General features: G+C 42.2%; 1 protein-coding gene, 1 long non-coding RNA gene and 1 other non-coding gene across 10 annotated transcripts in view; 1 reads left to right on the forward strand and 2 right to left on the reverse strand.

The window, feature by feature from the left end:
• LOC141415821 (uncharacterized) overlaps positions 1–7,410 on the forward strand; it is a 54,023-nt gene extending 46,613 nt beyond the window's left edge. Inside the window, exon 3 of the long non-coding RNA XR_012440779.1 lies at positions 7,157–7,410. This is a non-coding gene — a long non-coding RNA (uncharacterized lncRNA). The remainder of the gene's footprint in view (positions 1–7,156) is intronic.
• Garnl3 (GTPase activating Rap/RanGAP domain like 3) overlaps positions 1–24,153 on the reverse strand; it is a 163,124-nt gene that overhangs the window by 77,823 nt on the left and 61,148 nt on the right. For 7 of the 8 annotated variants that reach the window (XM_074053160.1, XM_074053162.1, XM_074053158.1 and 4 more), the window contains 3 exons: positions 16,180–16,254; positions 5,088–5,187; positions 3,200–3,318 (listed from right to left, as the gene is read on the reverse strand). In XM_074053160.1, coding sequence (XP_073909261.1) covers positions 3,200–3,318; positions 5,088–5,187; positions 16,180–16,254 — 294 coding nt within the window. Of the gene's footprint in view, positions 1–1,721; positions 2,362–3,199; positions 3,319–5,087; positions 5,188–16,179; positions 16,255–24,153 lie in introns of those variants that run through there. The other variant, XM_074053163.1, reaches the window with a different exon arrangement.
• Positions 14,492–14,681, reverse strand: LOC141415863 (U2 spliceosomal RNA). The gene has a single exon (XR_012440817.1). It is a non-coding gene; the product is annotated as a U2 spliceosomal RNA (small nuclear RNA).

Raw genomic sequence — 24,153 nt, forward strand, 5'->3', positions numbered from 1 at the left:
CAGTTGGATTTTGATCCTTGTCAATACATGCTGTATTGTCTGGATGGAATTTTTACAGCCAGTATGGATCATTTTTTTAAAGTCTTTTCTGTATTTAGAAGAAGCCCAGCACAGAAATGAAAAATTGTTTAAAGTAGCGTTGTACATTTCACCATTTTTCTATCTGCTTTATGACCTAACAGAAGGTGGTGGGCGAGGGAGGGTACAGTCTGATACTTTGAATCTTCCATAGCCTCCAGTGCAAGTTTGAGGCCATGGAGGGCTCCATAACCAACCCTTTCTGAATTGATTTTTTTTCAGTTCAAGTCCCTTCTTATTTCTCTTTGTGGCTGGGAGCAAGCACTCTACTGCTGACACAGATTTAAGGCCTACATAAGAGGCTTCGGATGAAGGTGTGGGCACTGCTCGGTAGAAGGGGACTAACACTCCTGATGACCAGCCCTGAGTTTCCTTTACGATGATCCTGAGGTTTAAGACCAAGAGAAACCCCATAGCACACCCTGTCTGTCTCGTATTTGTCGTTTGTCTACCCAGGACACCCCCTGCTTCCCCTCTGCTACTTTGTACGTGGCTGGTTCCCTTTCTTCCTTCAGAGCTCTATTTCCATGGCCCAGCCAGGAAGCGTCCTCATCTCTCATCTGCAGCAGGTCTTTCATACCGCTTGCTACTTTTGTCCCTTCAGGGTGCTGAGCAATAATATGGACGGCAGCTTCAGAGATGAAAATAAGCAAATTCCCCCTCATTTCCTGTCTCCCTCAGCACCTGGCAATCATCTAAGGTGAGCCAGTGAGTGATTTTTACTTCCTGAAGGAAGAAGACAAGAAGCTGACAACATCCATTCAGAAAGGCAGAAGAGGTGGGAGGAAGAGGCAAGAGGCCAGGAAGGCTAAAGGTTCAGATACCCAGGGCCCTTGACTCCCCCATTCCCAGGACAGCCTTAAAGATGGACAGCAAGGTAGCTGTGGAGGCACCTAGAGCATTTGGGTAACAGCCCCCTTCAGGCATGCCTTCCACAGAAATTTGAAAACTGTGTGGACCACTAGAACACAGTGATGGCAGTAACAGGAAGATCACAGATTCTGACCTAAGGCCACAGTCCTGCTTTCTGGCATCTGTCCCGTGGCTTACAGGGGATGTGCTCTGGGGACAGGCTGTAAAGTTATTGAGAGGTTCAGAGCCCTGGGATCAGGTCAAAGAGGAACTTCACAAGAGGCAAATGGTGGGGACCATGGGCTTCAGGGGCAGATGCTTTGGAATCTTCTGGTTCCAAAAGAAACAGAAGGTCCGGTTACATCTCAGTGGTCAGTAGTTCAGAGGACAGACTTGTCACTCCACAAAAGAAACCAGAAAAAAAAATGCAACCAAGGTCCTCTTCTGCCACCACAAGGCTTCCTAACCCTCTCATAAGGTAATCAAATATCAACTGCAAGGGAACAGGAAGAAGGAAAAAAGTCAGAAAGACTGACTCTTTGCCCAAAGAGACAGAAACATCCCAAAGAGAATAGTGAAACCAGAAGGACTGGAATGCTGTCATTAGCAAACATAAAATGAAAATAAATAAAAAAATAAGTAAAATGTAGGCCTGAAAACCACCTGCCTGGTGCGGAAGGTAAGAGGCTGTGGACAAAGCCATTGTCACCTCTCACTAGAGGAACAATGAGATGATTCTGTGATGCATACATTGAGGAAACTAGCATGCAGTCCCCAACATGGTCTCTTACCCCTGCTGCATGGGCTTTGCTTCCAGTATAGCTGTGCTGATGGCAGGCTGTTGGCCTAGGTTATGGAAGTACAGGGAGTGGGGTGTGCCAACACTTCTCTACAAGAAATTATTTCACCAGTGAGGCTTCACACCAGAGAGATTTTTTTAACCCTAAACCTTAAGAAAGAAAAAAAAATTCTGAAACATATATGGAAGCAACATGGTCCAGAGTTAATCTAGACGTGGGGGACATTCATTAATTAATTCAACACATATTTCTAGAGTTATTCTTATGGGCCAGGCATTTTCTAGATGATAGGTATATTGAAGACCAAGCAGACGTATTCTTGACTTACTCGAGTGAACACCTGATTAGAAGAGACAGTATGAGTCAAAGACTTACATACAGATTTAATTATGTACAGTGGTGACAGCTCCACCACTCAGCCCTGGCTTCTGCCTGATTTGTTCCCTCCTGTTTGTGGCCTTGGCTGTGTTGTTTAACCATCCTGACTGCAACAGCATGGATTGAGATTTACACATTTGGAGGACTTAGTACAGTACCTGGCATACACCATCAATAAATGCTAGATTTTATTATTACTATTACTATTTGAAACCCCTACAAAAAGTTCCTAAACATAGTGTGCTGTGTAGTGGTTTCTAGAAATTCTTTCTGGGATTTTTGAAGTTCCTATTTTATTGGTATGTATTATGTATGCATGCATGCAGATGTGTGCTTTTATTGGTATGTATTATGTATGCATGCATGTAGATGTGTCCTTTCCAGTGTACCATATTGTTTCTGTAAAAATTCTCCTAGAAGAAAAAAATCAAGAAAATAATGAGAAAAAAATAATGGATAAACTATAAGAATTACTAGAAAAAGAGCTCAGAAAACAGGAGAAAAAGCAACCATACTGAACATCACAAAAGAAGTGTCCTGAGGTGAAAGAGTTTGCTTTCAGCTCACCGCCCTCAAGGAGGTATTCAGAGCCCACTGTAGGTCATGAGTATTTATCTAGTTAAGTCTAGAGTTGTCTTTCTAACCCAAAAAATTGATGAAAAGGCTAAACCTAAAACAAATTCCAGAAGTACAGGTGACACCACAGTTGGCTGAGTGTCTCATGAAGGCAGAGGCACCTCAGGGGCTATACCCAGACAATGACACTCTGCTCTTCTAACATGTCTTCTGCTGTTAGTTGAAGGTGAGCTAGTTCACTACTCTATGTTATAAAAATAGGTAAGGTTAATGAACTGATACACTACATAAATTGTACTTCTATATTCCCAGAGGCAGCACTGAGAGAAATGGATATGTCTGGTTAGTGGCTAACAGCTAAGGGAGAAACTGCTGCTAACTTCAGAGCTTGGTGGGCCCATCCCAGAATAGGATAATCCTGAATTATACAGACTGAAAGAACCCACAGAAAAAGGCCTACTTGAGCCATCTGGACAATGCTGTTAACTACACTATGGAAGGAGGGTGACACTTACTGTTTTCCTCCAAAGAATTGCACGGTATTGAGGGACACGCTGATTATTCTGATCAGAAAGTGTCACAGACAAGAAGAAGGGGCTCTTCTCTGCATCATTTCCAATGTAATTCTGATGGACTGGAAAAGAAACGGGTTTAGAACTGTGAGAATGTAACTGAACTGGTTCCTCGAGTCATAAATTGTAGTGGACAATGCCCTTCCCACATGCTCAGGGAACATGAGAGTCTAAGACAGGCCCTGGTAGAACCTGGTCACTGTCTGCTAATTGCACACTCCCTTCCCCTTGCTGCTAGCTGGCTCAGGAATGAACACTTGACCCAACACAGGCCAACAAGGTAGGAGGAGCAATTTGTCAAGGGAGTTCTGGAAAGGGTTCCTCCCTCGAAAGATGGCCTTCTTCCTGTGACATGGTAGTGCCTACAAGTGATACCAGTTATTGCTACAACCATCTTGTGACCCAAGGAGGGCTAAGCTGTCATACTAAGGATGGGGAAGCACAAGAAGGGAAAGGGCCTGGGTCCCTGACATCACCGTACGTTTGAATCCACCAACCCTGGGACCTATACCCACTCTGGGTTTCTTGCTCTATCCCTGTTTAAGCCGGTCTTAGGCAGGCTTTCTGTTACTTACAGCTGGTGGCATCCAAACACACAGCACCCTTTTTCTGTAAGGTCATCATTGCTCTGGGCACTATGTTTACAAGCACTGGGGAGGATGACAACTTTCCTGCTGATTTCTTTCTTCATAAATGCTTCTCTATTCTCCCACCCACCTGCATAAGTTCTGCCTGGCCAAACAGCTGAACCTCTTCCAGAAATACTGTATCAGCTTTTAAAAAAGACATTACTTAGGCCCGATCACTCTCATTTTATAGCTCAAGCATCCCATCTTCTACAAATGACTGTGTTAGCCTGATAAACAATTTTCCTAACTCATTTTGAACCCCACAATAGTGATTATTCTTCCATTCCCAATAACTTCTGTCATTAACTATCCTTTCATGAGTCTTCACTTAAGACCTTCACTCTAAATGTGCACTGTCTGAAAGCTATTAGTGACTGAGCTTTTGAATGGGCCAGGGATTGGGTTTAGTGTTAGTCTTGTATACCTCATTGAAACTTCTGTTCAAGCCTACTAGGTAGGGAGTAGTGATTCCTCCACTTCACACATAGGGGAAATGAGTGTTAAAGAAGCAGAAAAACATGTGTAATGGCCTATGGCTAGTAACAGTAGAACCATGGTGCAAACGATAGGCTCCACATGGGCAAGGAGCATGTCTGCCTTTGCATTGTCCCCCCACTACTCTGTGTCTTGCCTGCCAGAAAGGAGGTGACACATAAAGTCTGGTCACTGATGACCAAATGTTCCAGAGCCTACATTCTAAGGCTGCAAGTTCTATACTGGCCTTGGACCTCAGGGAATCAATTCTCTCCCCTATCATCTTGAACTAACTGTTCAAAACTTACTACAGATAGAATACTTACCTTGTTAATTTTAAAGTTGTTTTTCTAACTTGAAAATTCTTGTTTCTCAAAGCACTCATTCATAGTATCAAATACATTCTAACTTCCCAGGGACAGGAGGGAAAAACTGGTGAAAACAAAACCAAACCACCAAAAAACAAAACAACAAAAAAACAGGACAAAACAAAACCAAAACTCTCTAATAATAATAATTTTTAAAAATCAAGAAAATTCCTAGGGCTGGCCCCAAAGGGTATCCTGTAACTTATAAGGCACACTACCCACCTTGAGGTGAAACGCTCTGATCTTTAGGAACCGCTCTCTAAACTGGTAGCGTCACTCAAACAGGGCATCAGAATCACACTACCACTCATTTTCATTTTGAACTTCCTTTCTTCCCCATCACCAGGATCACATAATTACCTTGTCCTAAAAAATACTTGAAATACCATCTGGTGTGGTATTCTGGATTCTCTAAGTGCACGTCTGTTCTTCGCCACGTACCTGGCAGAGCAGTTGCGTTCTGTAATGGAACAAAGTTGTGCCATTAAGAGGCTTACTTAGAAATAAGCAAGAAGCTGGCAATGAACCAGAGGCCGAAGAAGCAGCAAAACATCACCGTTAAAAGCACACATCCAGGGGCCGTAACCACATGTTCTCATTAGAAAACACGCTAGGTCTAAAGTCACGTCTCAGAGCATGCTGGAGGTCTGGGAGCAGCAGTGAGTTCCGACGTAAGTACTAAGTGCCTCCCTTTTCTGACTGCGTGGCTTTGCAGTAGATGGGAGCTGGCGCCCCCTACAGCACCAACGTTTGCCACCGTGCCACAGGATTTCATCCAGAACACATTCACATTTCTCAGCATCGTGTACCATGTGCCTTGGAGAATTTTTTAAATGTATAAGAAAAATGACCCAATTGATGTGGAAAATATGAACAAACATAATGAATAATCGAAATCCTCTAACTAAAGAGAATCATTCTTAGTGTTTTAATATGTCCTTTCCTATTTCTTCATACGCATACACATGTTTCTATCAAAATGAAATCATACTGACCATATGGTTTAGGGGCTTTTCTTTTTGCTTATTTTTGTATGTCAATAAGTATAATTCTGCAATGTTAATCTTTTGTTTGTTTGTTTGGTTTTTTGAGATAGGCTCTCGATATGTAGCTTAGGCTGGCCTGGAACTAGCTATGTAGCCCATGCTGACTTTGAACTCTAGGATCTTCCTCCCTCAGCTTCACAAGTGCTGGAATTACAGGTGTGAATTAACACGTCCAGCTGTAACGTTAACCTTAATGGCCCTATACTATATCATTATAAGGCCAAATCAAACTATTTAACAATACTGGACTGTCAAAAATAAAGTTTGCACACTTAATCTGTCCAATTACTCCTTTAGGATAAATTCTTGCAAGTTGAGTTGCCTTGCCAAAAGGCATGCTATTATAAAGGATTGGCAACACAGTGGCAGTCTAATACCAGGAAGACTGGTACAAAATCAGAGTTCCACCAGCATCGGCCAAGAGTGCCATCTTCCTATACTCTTGACATTCCTTTGCACAATTTAATGGCAAAGATATAATCTCAATGTTGTTTGCATTTGTGTTTCTTTGTCTGCGGTTGGATTGAGCATTTTTCACAGTCTTGTTGGTTATTTACAATTCTTCTTTTGTGGGTTGTCTGTTTTTGCCCTCCATCACTGTTGGTATTTTTCTTAATTATTTATTATAAAATCTTTGAAAAAGAATGCAAATCATTTCTCCTAATTGAATTTTTATTCTTTGCCTTGGGGGGGGGCAGTACTGGGGTTTGAACTCAGGGCCTCATGCTTGCTAGGCAGGCGCTCTACACTTAAGCCACTCAATCAGCCCTGAATTTTTCTTTGTTAATGGTAATTTTGGCCAGAGATGCTTTAAAATTTCTCAGATTTTCCTTTTATGGTCCCTACCTTTAACATCATATAAAAGCCTCTCCATACCATTATTGATAAACTACTTACCTCTGAATTCTAGGTGTTCTGTGGGTCCATTTTTATATATCTCTCTATAATTTATCTAATGTTTCTTTTGCTATATGCTATAAAATAATGATCAATTTTCCACTAATGATTTATCAATTAACCCATTATAATTATTGAGCAGTCAGTTCCAACCTTTGTGAGGCATTAAATACCTCTACAGTGAATGTCTACATCTTGCAAGGCTGGGGCTGGCACTGTGCCAGGCATCGGTGCTTCCGATCAACTGGATGTTGCTGTACTGAAGCTTTGTGGACATTTGCATTGTGTCATTGACAGGAGACAGACCACTAGAACATATTTCCTGATTCTGACATGCCTCTAGTGGTTTACTAGATGTTTGTGATCAGTTTCCAATCATGTTGAAGGAATTTTGCTCAATTCTGAGTTTGCAAAGAGGTTTTTCTCAGGAATAAATATACAGGGATGTTATCAAAAGCTTTCTTTTTTTTTTTTTTTTCTTGGCAGCTCCAGAGACAATAGGTTAAATGGAGGAGAATCACGGTGATGTAATGCAGAATACACAGTCATTTGTCTGACGTTGAATGGTTCTTAGCTTTCTGGACGTGTGTGTTTCTGTCACGCTTTCAGTTTGTGTTACCTTATGAAGTGAGTGAGGAAGTGTCTTTGCCATCACTCTGGAAACATGACAGTGACATTCATGGAGAGCTGGGGCTGGCACTTTCCATGCATTATTTTCAGAACCATTAACGACAACTTCATGAGGCAGATTCTACTTTAACCCCCTCTTTCTGAGGAGGAAACTGAGACTTGGAGAGTTTAAAGGTGTCGCTAAGGATGCAGAGGTAATCAGGACATCAGGAGTGGGGCTGCAACTGAAGCCAGCTCCAATTACAGAGATGTTTTCTTTTCTCTGTTGAATCTTAGCCATTACATCATCCTTTGTATCCTTTTTTTATGTCCTGCATTTTTAACTTGTTATGGAATAAAAGTGTGAGTTGAAGTTTCTTTGTATCATTGTGCTTTCTGTCTGGATCTTCTTGAATTTCTAAGAACCACTTATTGCTACATATATACACATTCTTGTCTGAAAATAATTTTAAGCTTGCATAAAGACTGCAAAAATAAGAAGGAACATAGAGCGTCCACATCGGGTTTGCCTGCTGGCAATGTTCACCACACTGGCTCGTTTGTTCACACACACACACACACACACGCACACACCCTCCGCATGTGTCTGTGCACATACACAACTCTTTCTGAACCATTCAAGATTTAGAAGCATAACTAATAGCCCATTACTTCGATGCTTCACTGTACACTTCTCAAGAGGGATATTTTCTTACGTATATACCATGCAGCGTTATCAACTTCTGTAAATGTAACATCGACACAATACTTTATTATCTGTACTCCAATTTCATCAAATGACTCAACAATGTCACATAAGGCATTTCCTCTTCAGTATAGGATCACTTTGCTGTCACGTTTCTCAGGCTCCCTTGTCTGAGCACATTCCCACAAACTCTTTGTCCTTTACAACATTGACAGTGTGGAAGAACACAGCATCCTCGCTTCCTTGGTTTTTAATGAAGTGTTCCTCATTTCCAGCTTGACTGATTTTCCCCAGGATTGGATTCAGGGACTGCATACACGGCAGGAACACAGCATGAGTGAGGCTTGTCCTCCTCAGCTCTTCGAGATAAACTTACTCAAGTTGTCCATCTGCTTTCTTGTTGATGAGGTTAATTCTGATCACTTGTTCAAGATGTCCCTTCTTAGCTTTGACCTTTTGGGGTGACTCAAGAGGAACACATAATTGGATTTTGTTCCTTGTAGGATTCTGCATGATCCATTATGAATAGCTATTCATTTTATTACCATGATCCGTGGGCCACAGATCTTTCCTCTGTGCCACAGGCAGCCCACAGCTGTGACCATGGAGCCACCATGTGACCACTCAGAAGCTGGCTTTCACTAGGCAGAATCCACCATGGTTGGTGTCATGGTCCCAAGGCCCTGGATCCTAGAAAGTTTCAGCAGAGCCTGCAAAGGAGACTCTTCTGTCCCCAACACAGTTAAACATCTGGAGCCTCCAAAATCTGCATGGCCCAGAGAGGTCTCCTTCACGTACAGCTTAGCTCGGTGCTGAAATGTGCACTCTTGAACCTCCTTCTCAGGATCTCTCAAGATGGAGCCTGAAAATTAATCTCTCTCTATCTCTCTCTCTCTCTCTCTCTCTCTCTCTCTCATTAGAAAGCTAGGCAAGCTCTCTACCACTGAGCCACACCCTGGCCTCAGCATCTGATTTTAACAAGCATCCATATGATTCAGCTGACACTGAACTTTGAGAATCAATGCTCTGTGCCATGGGGTCTCAAAGAATCCAGAGCAGGGAAGAGGGACAGGAACTTGGATGGGCAAAACAAATACATCTTCAGTTTTCCTAACTTCTAATTAAAATTTAGAGTTACATTCAATTATGAATTCAATTATGGCTATGCCAGCAAAAAACTACAATAGAATGAACAGTTTTGGTAACCATGTCACCCAAATCAAAAAAATATAAAACAGATATTTTCAGAACTCATAAAGTTACTGTAAATATCTAGAAATGCTGTCTATACTCTTTACTGTTCAAAATCATAGTACTTATGAAACCTGATGCTGGATTTGGATTGGTTAACATACTAATATAAAAGCAAATATATATTACTATATCATGATTAGGTTTAAAAACCATTCTGATAACTTGATTTCAACCAACCGTTTTTCTTTATAATCCTATATGTTTTATGCATTTATAAACATTCTGAGCGGGGATCTAAAGGCTTCCCAGACTGCTGTGAAGGTTGGAAGACACAGAAAATGCACACTTGGGACTCTGAAGCCCTTGCCTCCTACAGGGCTGAGCCTGACAACTGCAGGATGGTAGGATCTGGGGAGGCCAAGATACAGCCAGTGTGTGAGAGGGAAAGGCAGGACTGGGGCAGCGACTGAACTCATACCGCTCTACCCAGCACAAACTGTTAACTATGAGGTCTTTTTTTTTAAGGATTAAAAAGATACCTATTTAACTTTCATCTTCATTGAATACTTAACTGAAATGGACGGTGGGGAGGGGGAGACCCAACACCCAAAAAGTTGTGAGTTTCGCAGAGCAAGACTTCCTGTCCTTTGTTAAGAGCATGTATGATGAGGTGCAAAGACAAGAATACTCACAGAAATTGACAAAAGAAATGGAGACCAAGCAAAAACTCCTCTGCCCAGGACTCCAGAAGGAGGGGCTCTGAAACGAGCTCCAGTTTTTGATGACGTGTAGTGGTAGTGGACAGGGAAGGGCACGTGAGACAAATGAGTATATTTGTATAGACAAATGAGTTTACATGTATCCACCCTTGTAACCACTTCCTGCATCAAGATGGGAAATCTTTTCAGTACCCCAGACAGCTCCGACATTCATTTCCCCAGGCACTGCCCCATTGCACCCCAAAGTTAACCAGTACTCTGACTTCTATCACCATGGATTGGTTTTACCTGCTCTTGAACTTTGTAGAAATGAAATCCTGTTGTGTGTATTCATCTGAGCCTGGCTTTTTGTCCTTCGACGCTATGTCTGGGACATTCGCCTCATTACTGGTGCAGTCATGGGTCATTCTTTTTCATCATCATGTAGCTATATGATGCATGCCACAAGCCATGTAGTCATTCCCCAGCTGATGGACATTGGCATTGAATGTGATTGTGGGCTATTAATGATAAAGTCACTGTGAGCATTCTGTATCTGGTTTGGGGGACACATGCACTCCTTTCTGGACAAAGAGATTGCATGTGCTCAGTTTTAGTGGATGGCATCAAACAGATTTCCAACGAGGATGCACCAAGTCATACTCCTACTAGCAATACAGGTCTGAGTTCTAGCTGTTCCACAGCCTCTGACCAAATGCCAGTATTTCGGTCCTTTTAAATTTCAGGAGCTCTGGAATGGGTGCAGCAGTACCTAATAGTGTGTGTGTGTGCGAGTGTGTGTGTGTGAAGGGGATTTGAACTCAGGGCATCACACTTGCAAAGCAGGCACTCTACTGATTGAGCCACTCCTCCAGTCCATTATGCTCTGGTGATTTTATAGATAGGGTCTCTCAAACTATTTGCCGGGATTGGCCTCAAACCTTGATCCTCCTGATCTCAGTCTCTTGAGTAGCTAGGATTATAGATGTGAGCCACCGCACCTGGTTTAATTGGGGTTAAATTTTCAATAAATCCTGTTTTACAGTGTGACCTGTTTTACAAAGGATTTCAAAGATTCAGAAGCTGTATAACAACATAAATGACAGTGAAACAGAAATATATTATTTATTTGACATCAAAAAGAAAGTTAGGAAATATTCTGAGGGGCATGTTTTCCAGATAACTGAAGCTTGATATTACAATCACCCACCCTTATATTATGCCCCTTTAGGTAAACATTTGTTCAAAGATGTGAAGGAGGCTAACAGACTCAAACTGGTCTACACTGTGGACATGCCAGTGCATGCCCACCGTGCTGGGAGTCAGCACCGAGAAGGCCTACTCATTTCCGTATCAAATGTCAAAGCCCACAAAACCTTCTTGTTGCCTTGTATTTTTTTTAACCCCTTTTATATTTGTGGGATATAAAGGAAGAAGACTGAATCTGGTCTGGATGGTTTGAGGAAAATTTAATCAAAATCCCTATCTGACACTCTGATTTTATTTGGAATGTTCTCAAATATTTAACTTCAAGCACAATACAAACACTACAAATGAGACCCATTGTTCTCTTTTTTCTTTTTGGTGGAATTGGGGTTTGAACTCAGGGTCTCATGCTTGATAGGTAGGCGCTCCATGACTTAAGCCACTCTGCCAGCCCTTTTTTTGTGTTGGGCATTTTCGAGATAGGGTCTCAAAAACTATTTGCTTGGGCTGGCCTTGAACCATGAGCCTACTAATCTCTGCTTCCTGAGTAGTTAAGATTACAGGTGTGAGCCACAGCCCCTGGCAGAAGCATATTTTCTATACTGCTTGTGGCTTCTCTTAGTCTCTTCCAGAGTAATAAAAGAGTGCATGCATTTAACTTATTTAACTTTGGTTCCTAGGTTAAGTTGCTGAGATGGCACTGGCAAAAGGCAAGATGGATTTTTTTTTTTAAAAGAAACTAAAAGTTTTGAATCACAAGTGTAAGTATGAATATAGGTTAGTGGAATTACTCAAAAACTAAAGTCCTTTTCTCTCCCCCCATCTTCCATGTCCTGGTCCACTTCTTTTCCCTATAATAACCATGCTGCCCTATTAGTTTGGATAGTTCTAGACACTTGTTATACATTTACAAAGATGTGTTTATACATATACACAAATCACACACTCACATACACGTACATACGCACATATATACAAGTACATATGCATACACAAAACCATAATTTGTTTTCATAAATAGTACAGTAGTATAAACTTACATTGAAACTTGTTTTTTCACCACAGAAATCTTGGGACTATTTCTATGTTCAGTAATATAGATCTACTCTGTTCTTGGTAACTGCATAGGTTCCTTTCTAAAAATCTAACCACTTCCATTGACAATAGACTTGTAAAATATGTAACCAGTACAGAAGGGCATAAAGTGGAACGTTAAGGCCCTAAAATTTAGTTTCACCTCTCCTTGTCATTCTCCAGAAGCAAATGCTGTTAAAGTCTTGGGTCCTTTTGGAAATTTTCTTTCATATTGATAAGCTCTTTTTTTTAAATGAAAATGGAATGATATAACACAAATCATTTTGGATCTTGCTTTTATGTTCAATGCTGTAGCTTAAACGTTTTTCTGTGGTAAACATATATCTCTTCTTCACTCTTTCTAAAAGTTAAACGCAGATTCCAGTGTGTAAATACACATAATGCAGCAGAACTGCTGGCCAAATTGTGTACACATTTTTAGTTATTGCTAATTGCCTTCCCAAAAGATTGTACTAATTTCCATATCCTCCACATGGTAACAAAGACAGATTTGTAAAAAGCCAAAAGATTGTCCCCTCTGCTCCATCGTCTGCTAATTGATACATTCAGTGAGTGGTGAGGGAGCTCCCCAGATCACTCCACAGGGGGGCCACACTCATTTTAATTAATAATCTGAATGAGCACACAGATGGCAAGACCAGTATATCTGAAGGAAATAGCTGCATGGTGGGTTAGCTAATAGGATAGGTGACAGAATCAAGATGTCACAAAAAAACCTCTTGACAATTAGCAATTATAGGACACATTAATGAGATTCAATTCAATGTGGACTTTGCAGCATCCTACACTTAGGTACAAAATTCAAATTGCTCAGTTACAAGGCCAGGTGCACAGAGTAGGATTCATCGCCCTCCTTACCCAACCGGGAAATTGAAGCTCAAAGGTGCCTGAGTGGTAAACTAGTATGAGGGAGAGCTGAGGTCTGAAACCAGAGCTGCTTAATTCCAAAATCGCCTTCACCACAGTGTGAGGCTGCCTCACATCTAAACAACAACCTAAAATAAAAATAAAAGATTCATTAGTGATCTCATATATGTCCAAGGATGACAATGGTTTAATTGCTTCCATATTTTAGGAAGAAATCAACAGGTGTCTCTGAGTACTGGCCTGTCATGTCCAAGAGGGCTCTGCCTTACACTAGGAGCTCTGGAGGACACAAAGAGAAACTCTGAGTAGAAAATATAGATGAGTTCTGTCAATGGAAAGAACTTTCTACCAATTAGAGATTCTGAAAAATGGAATCATTTGCTTGTGGAATAACCGTGCCGGTTCTTGGCACAGGGCTCTGAAAGCCCTTAGAACTTCCTAAGTGAGAAGGGTGATAGGAGTGCCTTTTGTTCTAAGGAGGCAGCTCTTGGCGGGTCCCTAGATAGCTTCAGGATGGGGGCTGGTTACTAGAAAGATTAAGCCTGATTAGAAGCTTGGAATTTACACTCCACCTTCCAAACTCCAAGGAGATTAGAGGGGCTGGAGACTGAGTCAATCATCAGTGGTCAATAATTTAACTAATCATACCTATGAAATCTCTGGAGCCCCCTAAATCATGGGGTTCACAGAACTTCCTGGTTGGTGAACACACTGAGGTGAGATGGCATGGCATGCCCTTCAGCGGCCTCCAGCCCTTCACTTGCTCCATGTGCCACTTGTGCATGGAGTTCCTGAGTTATGTCCTTCAATAATAAAGCACAGCCAGGAAGTTAAGTGCTTTCCTGAGTTCTGTGAGTCTTTTCAGCAAATTATGGAGCTTTGGAGGTGGTTGTGGGAGCCTCTAACTCTGGGAAAGAGGGCAAAAAATCAAATCCTAAGATGTGCTGAAGCAGGTAAGTCTAAGGAGAGACCTAGCCCATGCTGAGCTCTGAACCCAAAGGGCTACACACTCAGGGGAAGAAAGAACCAGAAGAAACTATCTCTGCCACCCAAGACCACCAGGATACACCAGTGTTGTGCAGAGCTGAGCAGGACGCATCTCTGTGCTCTAGAGACTTCTGGTGACCACCAGAAGTTTAAAAGGTCTCAAGCTCGGCATGTCATATAAAGGAGTCTGGCAAAAGCAAACTGAAATCCTCCAACCAAGAGACAACTTATCACAGGCCTCATATTTTTTTTTTTTTGGTACGTCCCCTAAGTAAACAGTTCAGGTGAGCAGTGTTTGATGCCAAAGCATATGGTGATCCCAGGACCACGTGAAGGCTCCTTTGGGCCTTCATGGGGTCTTTCCTGGGAGGTGAGGGTTTTCAGTAGACCTGGGTATCAGCAGAGGCTGGAGCTGTGCTGATGCAGGGATGGGAACAGTCTGGTGCAGTTTGTTCTTCTTCTTTGTGCACCGTTCCTGGAGGTACGTAATACCAGGTCAATGTGTGGAGTGGACGGAGCAAGCTCCTATTCCATTTCTCTGTTCCAAAAATCCATTTAATACATTGTACTTGGATAGAGGACACATCTGATATTAAACTGAGAAGAACAGATACTGCACTTGATCTTAGCCAAAAGGTCAAGAAACGATAGCGTGCTCATTTTGAAGTTCTGTAAAATTGTGGTGGCTGAAGGCTGTCCTGAGGTGCAGCAGCCTCTGAGGCCTCTAGTTCTTAAATTCTCTAAGTGGAAATTCAGCATGGTGGTGCTGGCTTTCCGAGCTCTGGAAAACAAGGACCTGATGCTTCTGCTCCTGGCTTGGCAGTGGGACCCATGAGGCTGCCTTCGGTAATAAGATCGCCTCTTCTCAGAAGCTAGGCCACATAAGGAGAGCTGCTTCTAAGTGTCAGAAGCAAACTTCCTTCTTCTGTGTGGGTCAGCTGACATCATTCCGGCCAGAAGTTTGTGGGCACCTATTCAGGGCTTCAGCACAGGACATGAATGCTTCCTTTTGTGTGCTGCAGCCATGAGGGAGGTACCACATCCAGTGAATGGGTGTGCTCAACTAAGGCTGAATGGGAAGATGAGTAGTAACTTCCCAAATGCTAGGGCTTTTCAAGTTAAATCTATAGTGCTTTACCAAGTGCTTTTAGAAGTGGTTAGGAGAACAACCAACAGTGGCAATATGGCAGTGGTTACCATAGCAACAACAACCATGTTACCATGGTACCATGTTGCTAAACCAGCTACCATGCGCTAGTACTGAGGGTTACTGTGCCAGGCACAGTGTGAAGAGCTTTACAGGCTCACCTCCGTGAGTCCTCTCAATGCTTCTGAGACAGCTTCTGATTTACAGATGGAGAACTGAGGCTTTGCAAGACTGAGTTCCTTGCCCAAGGTGATACTACTTGTGAGGGAGAGTTCGAAATTGAACCCAGGCTTGTCTTGAACTTGACCCCAGGCTTGTCTGACTGCAAAGCTGGGGGTGCTGAAGCACTGCATTGAACTACCTAGCAAACAGGCAGCAAAGATGAAAAGTCGAGATGCTTACACTTTACTCTGCAGTTCTAAGGGTAAACCCCAAGGTGCAGGGGCAGGCAGTGGCACCTTTGAAGAAAGAAAAGCAAAGTGATCCTTGCGGCCTAGAGTGAGGAAGGCCAGGAAAGCTCTGAAAGAGGACCTGGGCCCAAAGAGTGGCAGGCAGTAGAGGGATCCTTTTCTGGTGGCTTCTCAGAATAAAGACAAAGTTTGTGACTACAAATATTTTTTACATATTCTTCCTGGACCCTGGGCCTGTTTGTGTGGCAGTGTCAAGCTGGCCAGGATGGCAAAAGGGAAGAGCTGGAATTCATAAAAGATGCTCTGGATTTTTCTCTGGTCTACTTAGCCAGAACAACTTCATGTATCTACCTGATTTTATGACAGATCTTTTAAAGGACACGAGTCATCCAATTACTGGCACCTTCCATGCCAGCATAATGCATTTCCCCTTCACATCTGCTTCCAGCAAAGCTCTGGAAAGCTCTCTTCACCCCTTCCAGAGCTCCATTTAGCAAGCTGTCAGTGATCACAAGGTTCACAAACTGTTCACTGCTGGGTACTACAATTGTGTGTTTGGTGAAAATCCAGGAAATGGGGACTATCCTTACCTCGTCTGAAGAACCATTTTCCACTCTGAATCTTCCCGCCCTTTGGATGGCTCCATCAGCATCACTGGAAATAAGCTAGGGAGAAAACAGTGTTCAGTTAGGGAGCTGAGCCATCATTTGCAACGCCCTTTCTGTCTGTCAGTACCTCTTGGACCTAAGCTCCCTCTGGAAGCTGAGTCCTTTGTATGCTCTATCAGTTGGGTCCTCACACAGTCAGCCCCAAGAATAAGGCCTACTCAGCCTGTAAGAGTGGAAAACACCGGCACTGAATCTACATCTGAACATCTTCCATAACTGAACAAACATTAAAGTGATGCTCCCTGAAAAAACAATCTTAATACCTATCACATGGGGACAAGTGGCAGCAGACAGATGGCAAAACCCAAAGCCAAGTCTCAAGTTCAGTCGCCTTCACAGGGAAGCCTAAAGAATAATTAGTGGCTGTCATGAACTCAAGCCAACATTGAGAAAGATCTCTTGTTTCACTCAGTTTTAAACAGTATCTAATAGTCCAAAACCCTTCCATGGCAGGCACACTATCTGAGTGTCGGCAAGGCAACACTTGCAAATGGACAGTCTTTAAGGAGTCTTAGAAAGAGCTGAGTGGAAAGGAGACAGGGGCTTGGCACAAAAATTCTGAAATTACTCACTCAAGATTCCCTCCTTTTAGATTTCTCAGAAGCAACTTGGAAAAATGACATATCTTTTTTTGTCTTTTAAATTTACCCACAAGTTGCAGATGCATGAGAGTATACTTGTCCACTCTTCTCACCACTCTTAACTCAGGGATCACCCAGAAAACAGCAATGCAGTCTTTGAGGAAAGACTGCTATCTAGTTCTTTCAGTGCCAAAGAAGCATGAGGTATGAAGACAAAGGGGAAAACTTTCAGAGAAAACCCTCCACAAAATTTTCCAAGGAAAATGACTTGACAAAGATTGGAAAATTTTTCTCATGATAAATATAAAAACAGTACCTAGTATTTATTGAGCACTTCTATTTGTCATGTGTTCTTCTGCCATTAACATGCATGACTGCATTTAGTTCTTGTAATAACAACACAAAAGAAGTACTATTATTAATCTGAGTTATGAATAAGGAAACTGAGAAAGAGGAAGGTAAAATCACTAATCCCATGACTAGTTGACAGAAGCAGAGCTGGGATGTGGCAAAGACAGCCAGACCATGGAAACCCATTATCTTCATCTAAATACTGCCATACCTAAAAAGTCCATGATAAGGTCAGTTTTTACACCTATTCCTCATCCTGTAGAGTAATTTCTGAACACAAATAAAAAGATTTCTATGAACATGGTGACTATTACTGGCAGTAGATCCTTCTCTGTTGCTACTACTCTGTTTGCCTTGTTCAAACAGAGGTCTGGCTTTGCCTTTGACTCCTGGGAGGTGACTTCTAAGCTCTAGTGATGCCCTGAATGTGTCTTTACTTAGGGACTTTGAGCCACAATGGAGGTAAAACTGTGATTTATGATGAGGACTTTAGGTCACATAAGAGCTCTACCTGTGGAGAGGATGGGGGCTAAGGTCAGCCACAGGGGTGCCAGCCACGTCCATGTGATCAGGACCTACTAAAAATCCCGGAAACCACGGCTCAGTGAGCTGCTCTGGTTGTAATGTTCCATGCACATGGCCACATATTGTTGCCAGGGAGAGCCAACGCCACCCATGACTCCACAGAAAGGACACCTGGAAGCTCCACACTGGGAACCCTCCTGGACTCTGCCCCATGCTGATTTGAATCTGTGTCTCTTGGCTGTCATAAACCATAACTGTGCTTAACAGCTTTGGTGAGTGCCGTGGGTCCTTCTAGCAAAGTGTGGAAACTGAGGGCAGCCTTGGGGCATGAACTCTGCAGCTGGTGTCAGAGTGAGGATGATCTTATGGGCTGCTCTCTAATTTTACAGAGGCCAATTCTGAAGTATAAGAACAAGGTAAATTTAGATCTCCATGGTCATGGCCATTCTCAGAGGGCAGTGGAGAAGAGTCCTTGTCAATGTCTTCCTTGCCATGGAGCAGCTACTCTGTTAAAATAGACGAAACAGCAAAGAGGGTTCAAGTGCAGTATTATTGGTATAGGCTACTGAAGGGCTTTGGAAGATGCATTTTGGAGTCATATCTGGTGCTGGCAAGAAAACAGAACTATCATCGGTTCATATGTGCCATGTGGGACTACAAAGGGAGTGGGGACACACAACCTGTACTTGTTACTCCTGAAATACAGGTTGGTAGATAAAGGCCTGGCTATAGCTAGTCCTATCTAGGGCTAGGGAGAAGAACAGGGAGACGAGCTGATAGAGTGAATCAGGACTGATTCACTCACTCACTCACTCACCATGTAACACATAAAAAAATGTCTACCACTATATTGCAGACACTGTCCAGCAGCAATCATGCCCTTTTCCTTTGCTGAGATTAGAACAAGAAACACATTACTTGTCTTGTTGAAAAAGTTCAAGAAGAAAGAAAGAACACATTTAGTGATTTCATGGTTAGAAGAAATTTATCTCCCTCTAAACTCAGGATCATAAAACCCATAAAGACTCGAATCAGGACTTAGGTTAATGTGTTTACCTTTCTCCTTTACCATCTCCTGGTGACCATCTTCATCCAAGTCATAGCTCACTTGGATGACTGAGCTGACTCCCAGCAGGCCTAGGCAACCATCTACCATTACTCTCCTTTGACTCAGCCACAGCAGGTGCAAATCTGCTTGTAGCCCACAGTCCCACCTCCCTGTAGCACCACTTCGTCCCATCAGAGGGCATGCAGTATGGAGGTCCTGGCTATAAGGCCTCCTTCCCTACCTTTCTTTGAGGAACCCTGCTTCCCCTTCATTGCCACCCCAAGCCTCACTGCTTCAAGATACTTTTCTTGACCTCCCTGCCTGGGAAAAGAGTCCCTGTAAATTCCCAAGCATTTGGCAGAGCTGTGGCTTCCATTTCTTCCTGTGATTACTTGATTTGTGTAGATCTCTCCTCGGTACTCCCTCTGCTCCCCAATGAACTCCACAAGATCTAAGAATACAGCTGTGGCACAGATATAGTCATTAAATATTTATAAAACAATTATGTGAACAGATGGATGCCAAGATCCTATTGGAAGTGACCAAAGGAATATTTAAAACGGGGCTAAACCCTGGAAACCAGCAAAGGTTTGTTACTCACATAAGAAATGTCAAAGACATCTACTGGGTCCATCTTGTAGGAAAGACCAAAGTGAGGAAGTGCCAAATAGTCTGGATTACCACGTGCAAAGGGAAGTCATCCTGAAGACTGACAATCAAATCTTGTGCCTCAGGTCATTGGGAGTGGGGTAGGACAGTGGGTGGGAAGGAGATCCCACCAGTCACACACAGGCTGACATGCAGAGCAGCAGTGCCAGTGTGTACCCTTCCCCACCCCCACACTACAGCTGGCTCAGGCAGCTGTAGTGGCCTGTACCTGAAGAAGACTGGCATACTAGCTGCAAAGCAGAAAGGGCCCCAGCAGACCAAGGGACAAAAAGACTAATGCTGCAGGAAAAAAAAAAAAAAAAAAGCCTTCAACACAGCAGAGAGGCTGCTTGCCAGGGTGCTGTTTCCTTCAGTTTTCTCTCAACTACTCCTCAAAACCTCTGATCTAGCCAATCAAAAACACCAACAATCTTCCTTTTATTGGAGGGGGATTTGACTAAGAAACGACACTGTCTCCACTGGAACCTGGAGTGTCTAAACATCCACAGCACAACGAGAAGCCCTCTGCTCCAACTCGTCCTCAGTGGTATAGTTAGTTGTTGTCAAGGACAGCATACATACCTAGACAGAACCATACCTGGACACAAGGCCAAACCCAATTTCCCTCAGGTGCCCATATGACTTAATTCATATGGAGCCAGGCACCTAAGGAGAGGCAAGGTACCACTCCCCTGAGCTCTTTCCCTCTCCACAGCCCAGAACCCCAATGACCAGAGAGGTCTTGGAATCCACATAGAAGCCAATGGACTCATCTTGAGCCTGAGTATGGAGGCAGAGCCACCAGCCACTTATAACTGGTGGCTGGATGTGAAGGGGAAATGAACTTGTTATTTTTCACTGCACTGTGATGTTCTAGGCCAACTAATATATTCCATAAGAGAAAAATCACTGATCCTATGACAAGCTCATAATTAAAAATGTGGAAAGTGACCTGAAGTATCAGAGCAAATGTTCTACGACATACATTTACTACAAAAACCACGTAGAACTTTTAGAGAATCTATTATTGTAATAATCTGGGAACACAATTTGTGATGAGCATTTATTCCTGAATTTTTGAGAAGCAGTGACCACACAAAACCAAAACTAGATAGTGAGGAGAAATTGTCCCTGAAGAGTAAGCCAGACTCCCAGTGTGCAGTACATAGAAGGGAACGATGATCAAATCATAGAGACACTTTGGAGGAAAACATAAAGAAGAATGGGTAGGGGTGTTATGCTGAGAACCCAGTAGTAAGCAAGTCATCCGCTAGACCAACAACCCCCCAGCAAAGTTCCTATGACTGAGCAATGCCAAAACTAGAGGGTGCCCCTTACTGAAGGTGATGGGCCTGAGATGATATGGAAGGAAAGCAGAGGAAGGCAGCCCTTGATCTTACCACTCCGAGCCAGCAAAGGGAGGGAGCTGCTCAGGGCTCTCACCCGGGAACACGTGGAGCTCTTGGTTAACTATGGTTAACTATGGGAGAAATACCCAAAACAGATGTTCACATAAATGTTCTGTCCTTAACAAATACAATCCTGCCTACTCAGGAGTTCAGTGGTTGCTAAGACTTTATTGTGTTTGTTTTGGTTTTTGGCGATGGTGAGGAGTTGAACCCAAGACCTTGCACATACTAAGTAAGATGTTTTCCAATCTGATCAGTCCAGATCTGCACTCTTGAAGGGTGGAGCAAGCAGGGGAATAAAGTGGGAGGAGGATAAAGGATGCCTGGAACTCCTCCTAAGGGTCAACAGAGGGAACACTCCCCTGAGACGAAAAACAAGACTTGAGCATTGGGAATATGAATGAAATTCAACTAGCTGCAAGAGTCAAATATTAAATACAACAAAACAATCGTGAAAAATAAAGGCAAAATAAGAAAAAATTCTAGGGGCTTGGGGCTACAGCTCAATAGTAAAGCACTTGTCTAGTAATCCCCAGCACTGAAAATGAGAGAGAGAGGGAAGGGAGGAGGAAGAGAGAAGAAGAGAAAGAAAGACAGAGAATAGCTACATAAAATGTGGGACCTACTGAACACTCATTATGTGGTGGGCATTGCCTGTTCTTTCAATGTTTCAGGAATTACAGACATGAAGCTGGGATGTAGCTTAGTGATAGAGTGTTTGCCTAGGATGAACGAGGCCCTGGGTTCCATCCCCAGAACCACACACACAAAAATTCTTCATAAATTGGCACAGAAAAATCATGAGGGAAGAATTAAAATTATAAGGTAAAACTTAGGAGAAAGGACATCAAATGAAAAATATATTTCATTTGGATAAATAGAACTACCCACTCCCTAAACTGACAACTATAAACATTAACCCAATGAATGACAACACACAATTATAAAATGAAAACTATTATAAACAAGAGTTTATAAAATTATAATTATAGTGGGAAATTTTGGTGTTTCTGTGATAGATCCAGGCAAAAAGTAAAAGAATCTAATGGAAGAATCAAATATAATTAGTAAGCATGGTTTAATAGCTACATATTAACATATATTGAATTAATCACATGTTTTTTCTTTTTTTGAGACAGAGTCTTGCTGTGTAGCTCAGGGTGGCCTTGAACTCTGATCTTGCCCCAGTCTCCTGAATGCTGGGATTACAGCTGTGTGCCACTATGCCTAGCTGTGAATAAACAACTTTTTAAAAGCACTTATTAAAACTTTAAAATATTGACTAGAAAGCACAAAAAAATCCTATAAAATTCCATAAGGGAAAAGAATTCTAAAAAACTATAAAACTATACAGGCCATGTTTTAGCATAATGCAACTGAACGAGAAATTCAAATGAAAAGGATAAAACAAGTAGAAATTTATTTATTTTTTTCTTGACAATTTTATTTTATTTTCATTTTTCTTTTATTATTCATATGTGCATACAAGGCTTGGTTCATTTCTCCCCCCTGCCCCCACCCCCTTCCTTACCACCCACTCCACCCCCTCCCGCTCCCCCCCTCAATACCCAGCAGAAACTATTTTGCCCTTATCTCTAATTTTGTTGTAGAGAGAGTATAAGCAATAATAGGAAGGAACAAGGGTTTTGCTGGTTGAGATAAGGATAGCTATACAGGGCATTGACTCACATTGATTTCCTGTGCATGTGTGTTACCTTCTAGGTTAATTCTTTTTGATCTAACCTTTTCTCTAGTACCTGTTCCCCTTTTCCTATTGGCCTCAGTTGCTTTAAGGTATCTGCTTTAGTTTCTCTGCGTTAAGGGCAACAAATGCTAGCTAGTTTTTTAGGTGTCTTACCTATCCTCACCCCTCCCTTGTGTGCTCTTGCTTTTATCATGTGCTCATAGTCCAATCCCAACAAGTGGAAATTTAAAAAGCACACATATGCCAAAACTCTCGGGCTAAATAGGGTTAGCAAGATTGGACATTATTGAAACCCCTCAGCAATGAAGACAAGATATATCTAAGTGAAGACAGCATATATCTAAGCACGTAATACCATGGATGTTCTATGTGTAAGAAAATTCAATTTCCTTAAATGTTTTCATTATTAAACAAGAAAGGAAAAAAACAAAGAACTAAACATTAACTTCTAGAAGATACAAAAAAAGAACCACAAAAATAAACCCAAGGCAAGCAGGGACAGGAATCAATAAAAGATCAGAAAGGAAAGTGCAGAATGAGAAGGAACAGAATTGACAGACATCTGAACAATCAGGCAAGCCTGATGTCATTTAAAAACCAAAGGACAGCTAGGCATGGTGGCGCATGCTAGCCTGGGCCACACAGTGAGACCCTGCCTCAAAAAAAACGCAAAGGACAAACACATATATGCATGGTGAAAATAAGAAACTATAACCACTAAGAAGAAAGAGATTAAAAGAATACTACATGATACTATGCAAATATCATCAAACTTTAATGAAACGGACAATTGTCTATGAATACACACAGTGAAAATTATTTTAAGAAAAGAAAGAAACCTGAATATCCCAATAATCCCTATTTGTAAAACTGAAGAGGTTGTCAGAACACTGCCCACAGAGGCTGTCTAGGAGGCAAAGGCCCCTCCCGGACACTGCCACACACCAGCCCAGCAGCCACTCTGGAAAGCAGGGCAGCTTTCTTAGAGAAGAACTAGCCAGTCTTTTTGTATTCACTTTGGTGGAGAAGGTCAGGAACAGGGAGTTAACGTATATTTAATATCACTAATGCTAAAAAAGGAGGGCAGGGTTTTGATTTTATTTTACTTAATTTGGTCTCCTATCTCTGATTTGATCATGCACCAGTGGTCAGATCACAAGGACTGTGCCCAGGAGAAAGAAAGGCAAAGGCCAATCAAATGGTCATTTGGTGACCTGACAGGCACCATGAATGGTTCCTTTAGGATTCTTGCACTGTCCAATACTGTAGTCACTAACCCTATTAAGACTTATTTTTAAATTAATTAAAATAAAAACACCCCATTCCTCAGTTGCACAAGTCCCACTTCAAGTGCTCAAGAGCTACCTGGAGCTACTGTACTGAATAACACAATATAAGCATTTCTGTAAGTGCAGAAAGTTCTGCTTGACAGGACTGGACATGCTGGGCATTCTAGCAGCTCTGAGAGCAAATAAGTTTCTTATTCACTTTGTTACATGGACATTGATTAACTCCATCTCCAGAACAGAAGCTCTGGCCTCATGGCAGCAACACTGTAACTGATTCACATAACACTGAACAGTGTTCAACATGTTATATTTCAGGAAGAAGTAGCATCTGAGTTAAAAT

Source organism: Castor canadensis, chromosome 13, assembly GCF_047511655.1.
Source record: "Castor canadensis chromosome 13, mCasCan1.hap1v2, whole genome shotgun sequence".
Classification (NCBI taxonomy): domain Eukaryota; kingdom Metazoa; phylum Chordata; class Mammalia; order Rodentia; family Castoridae; genus Castor; species Castor canadensis.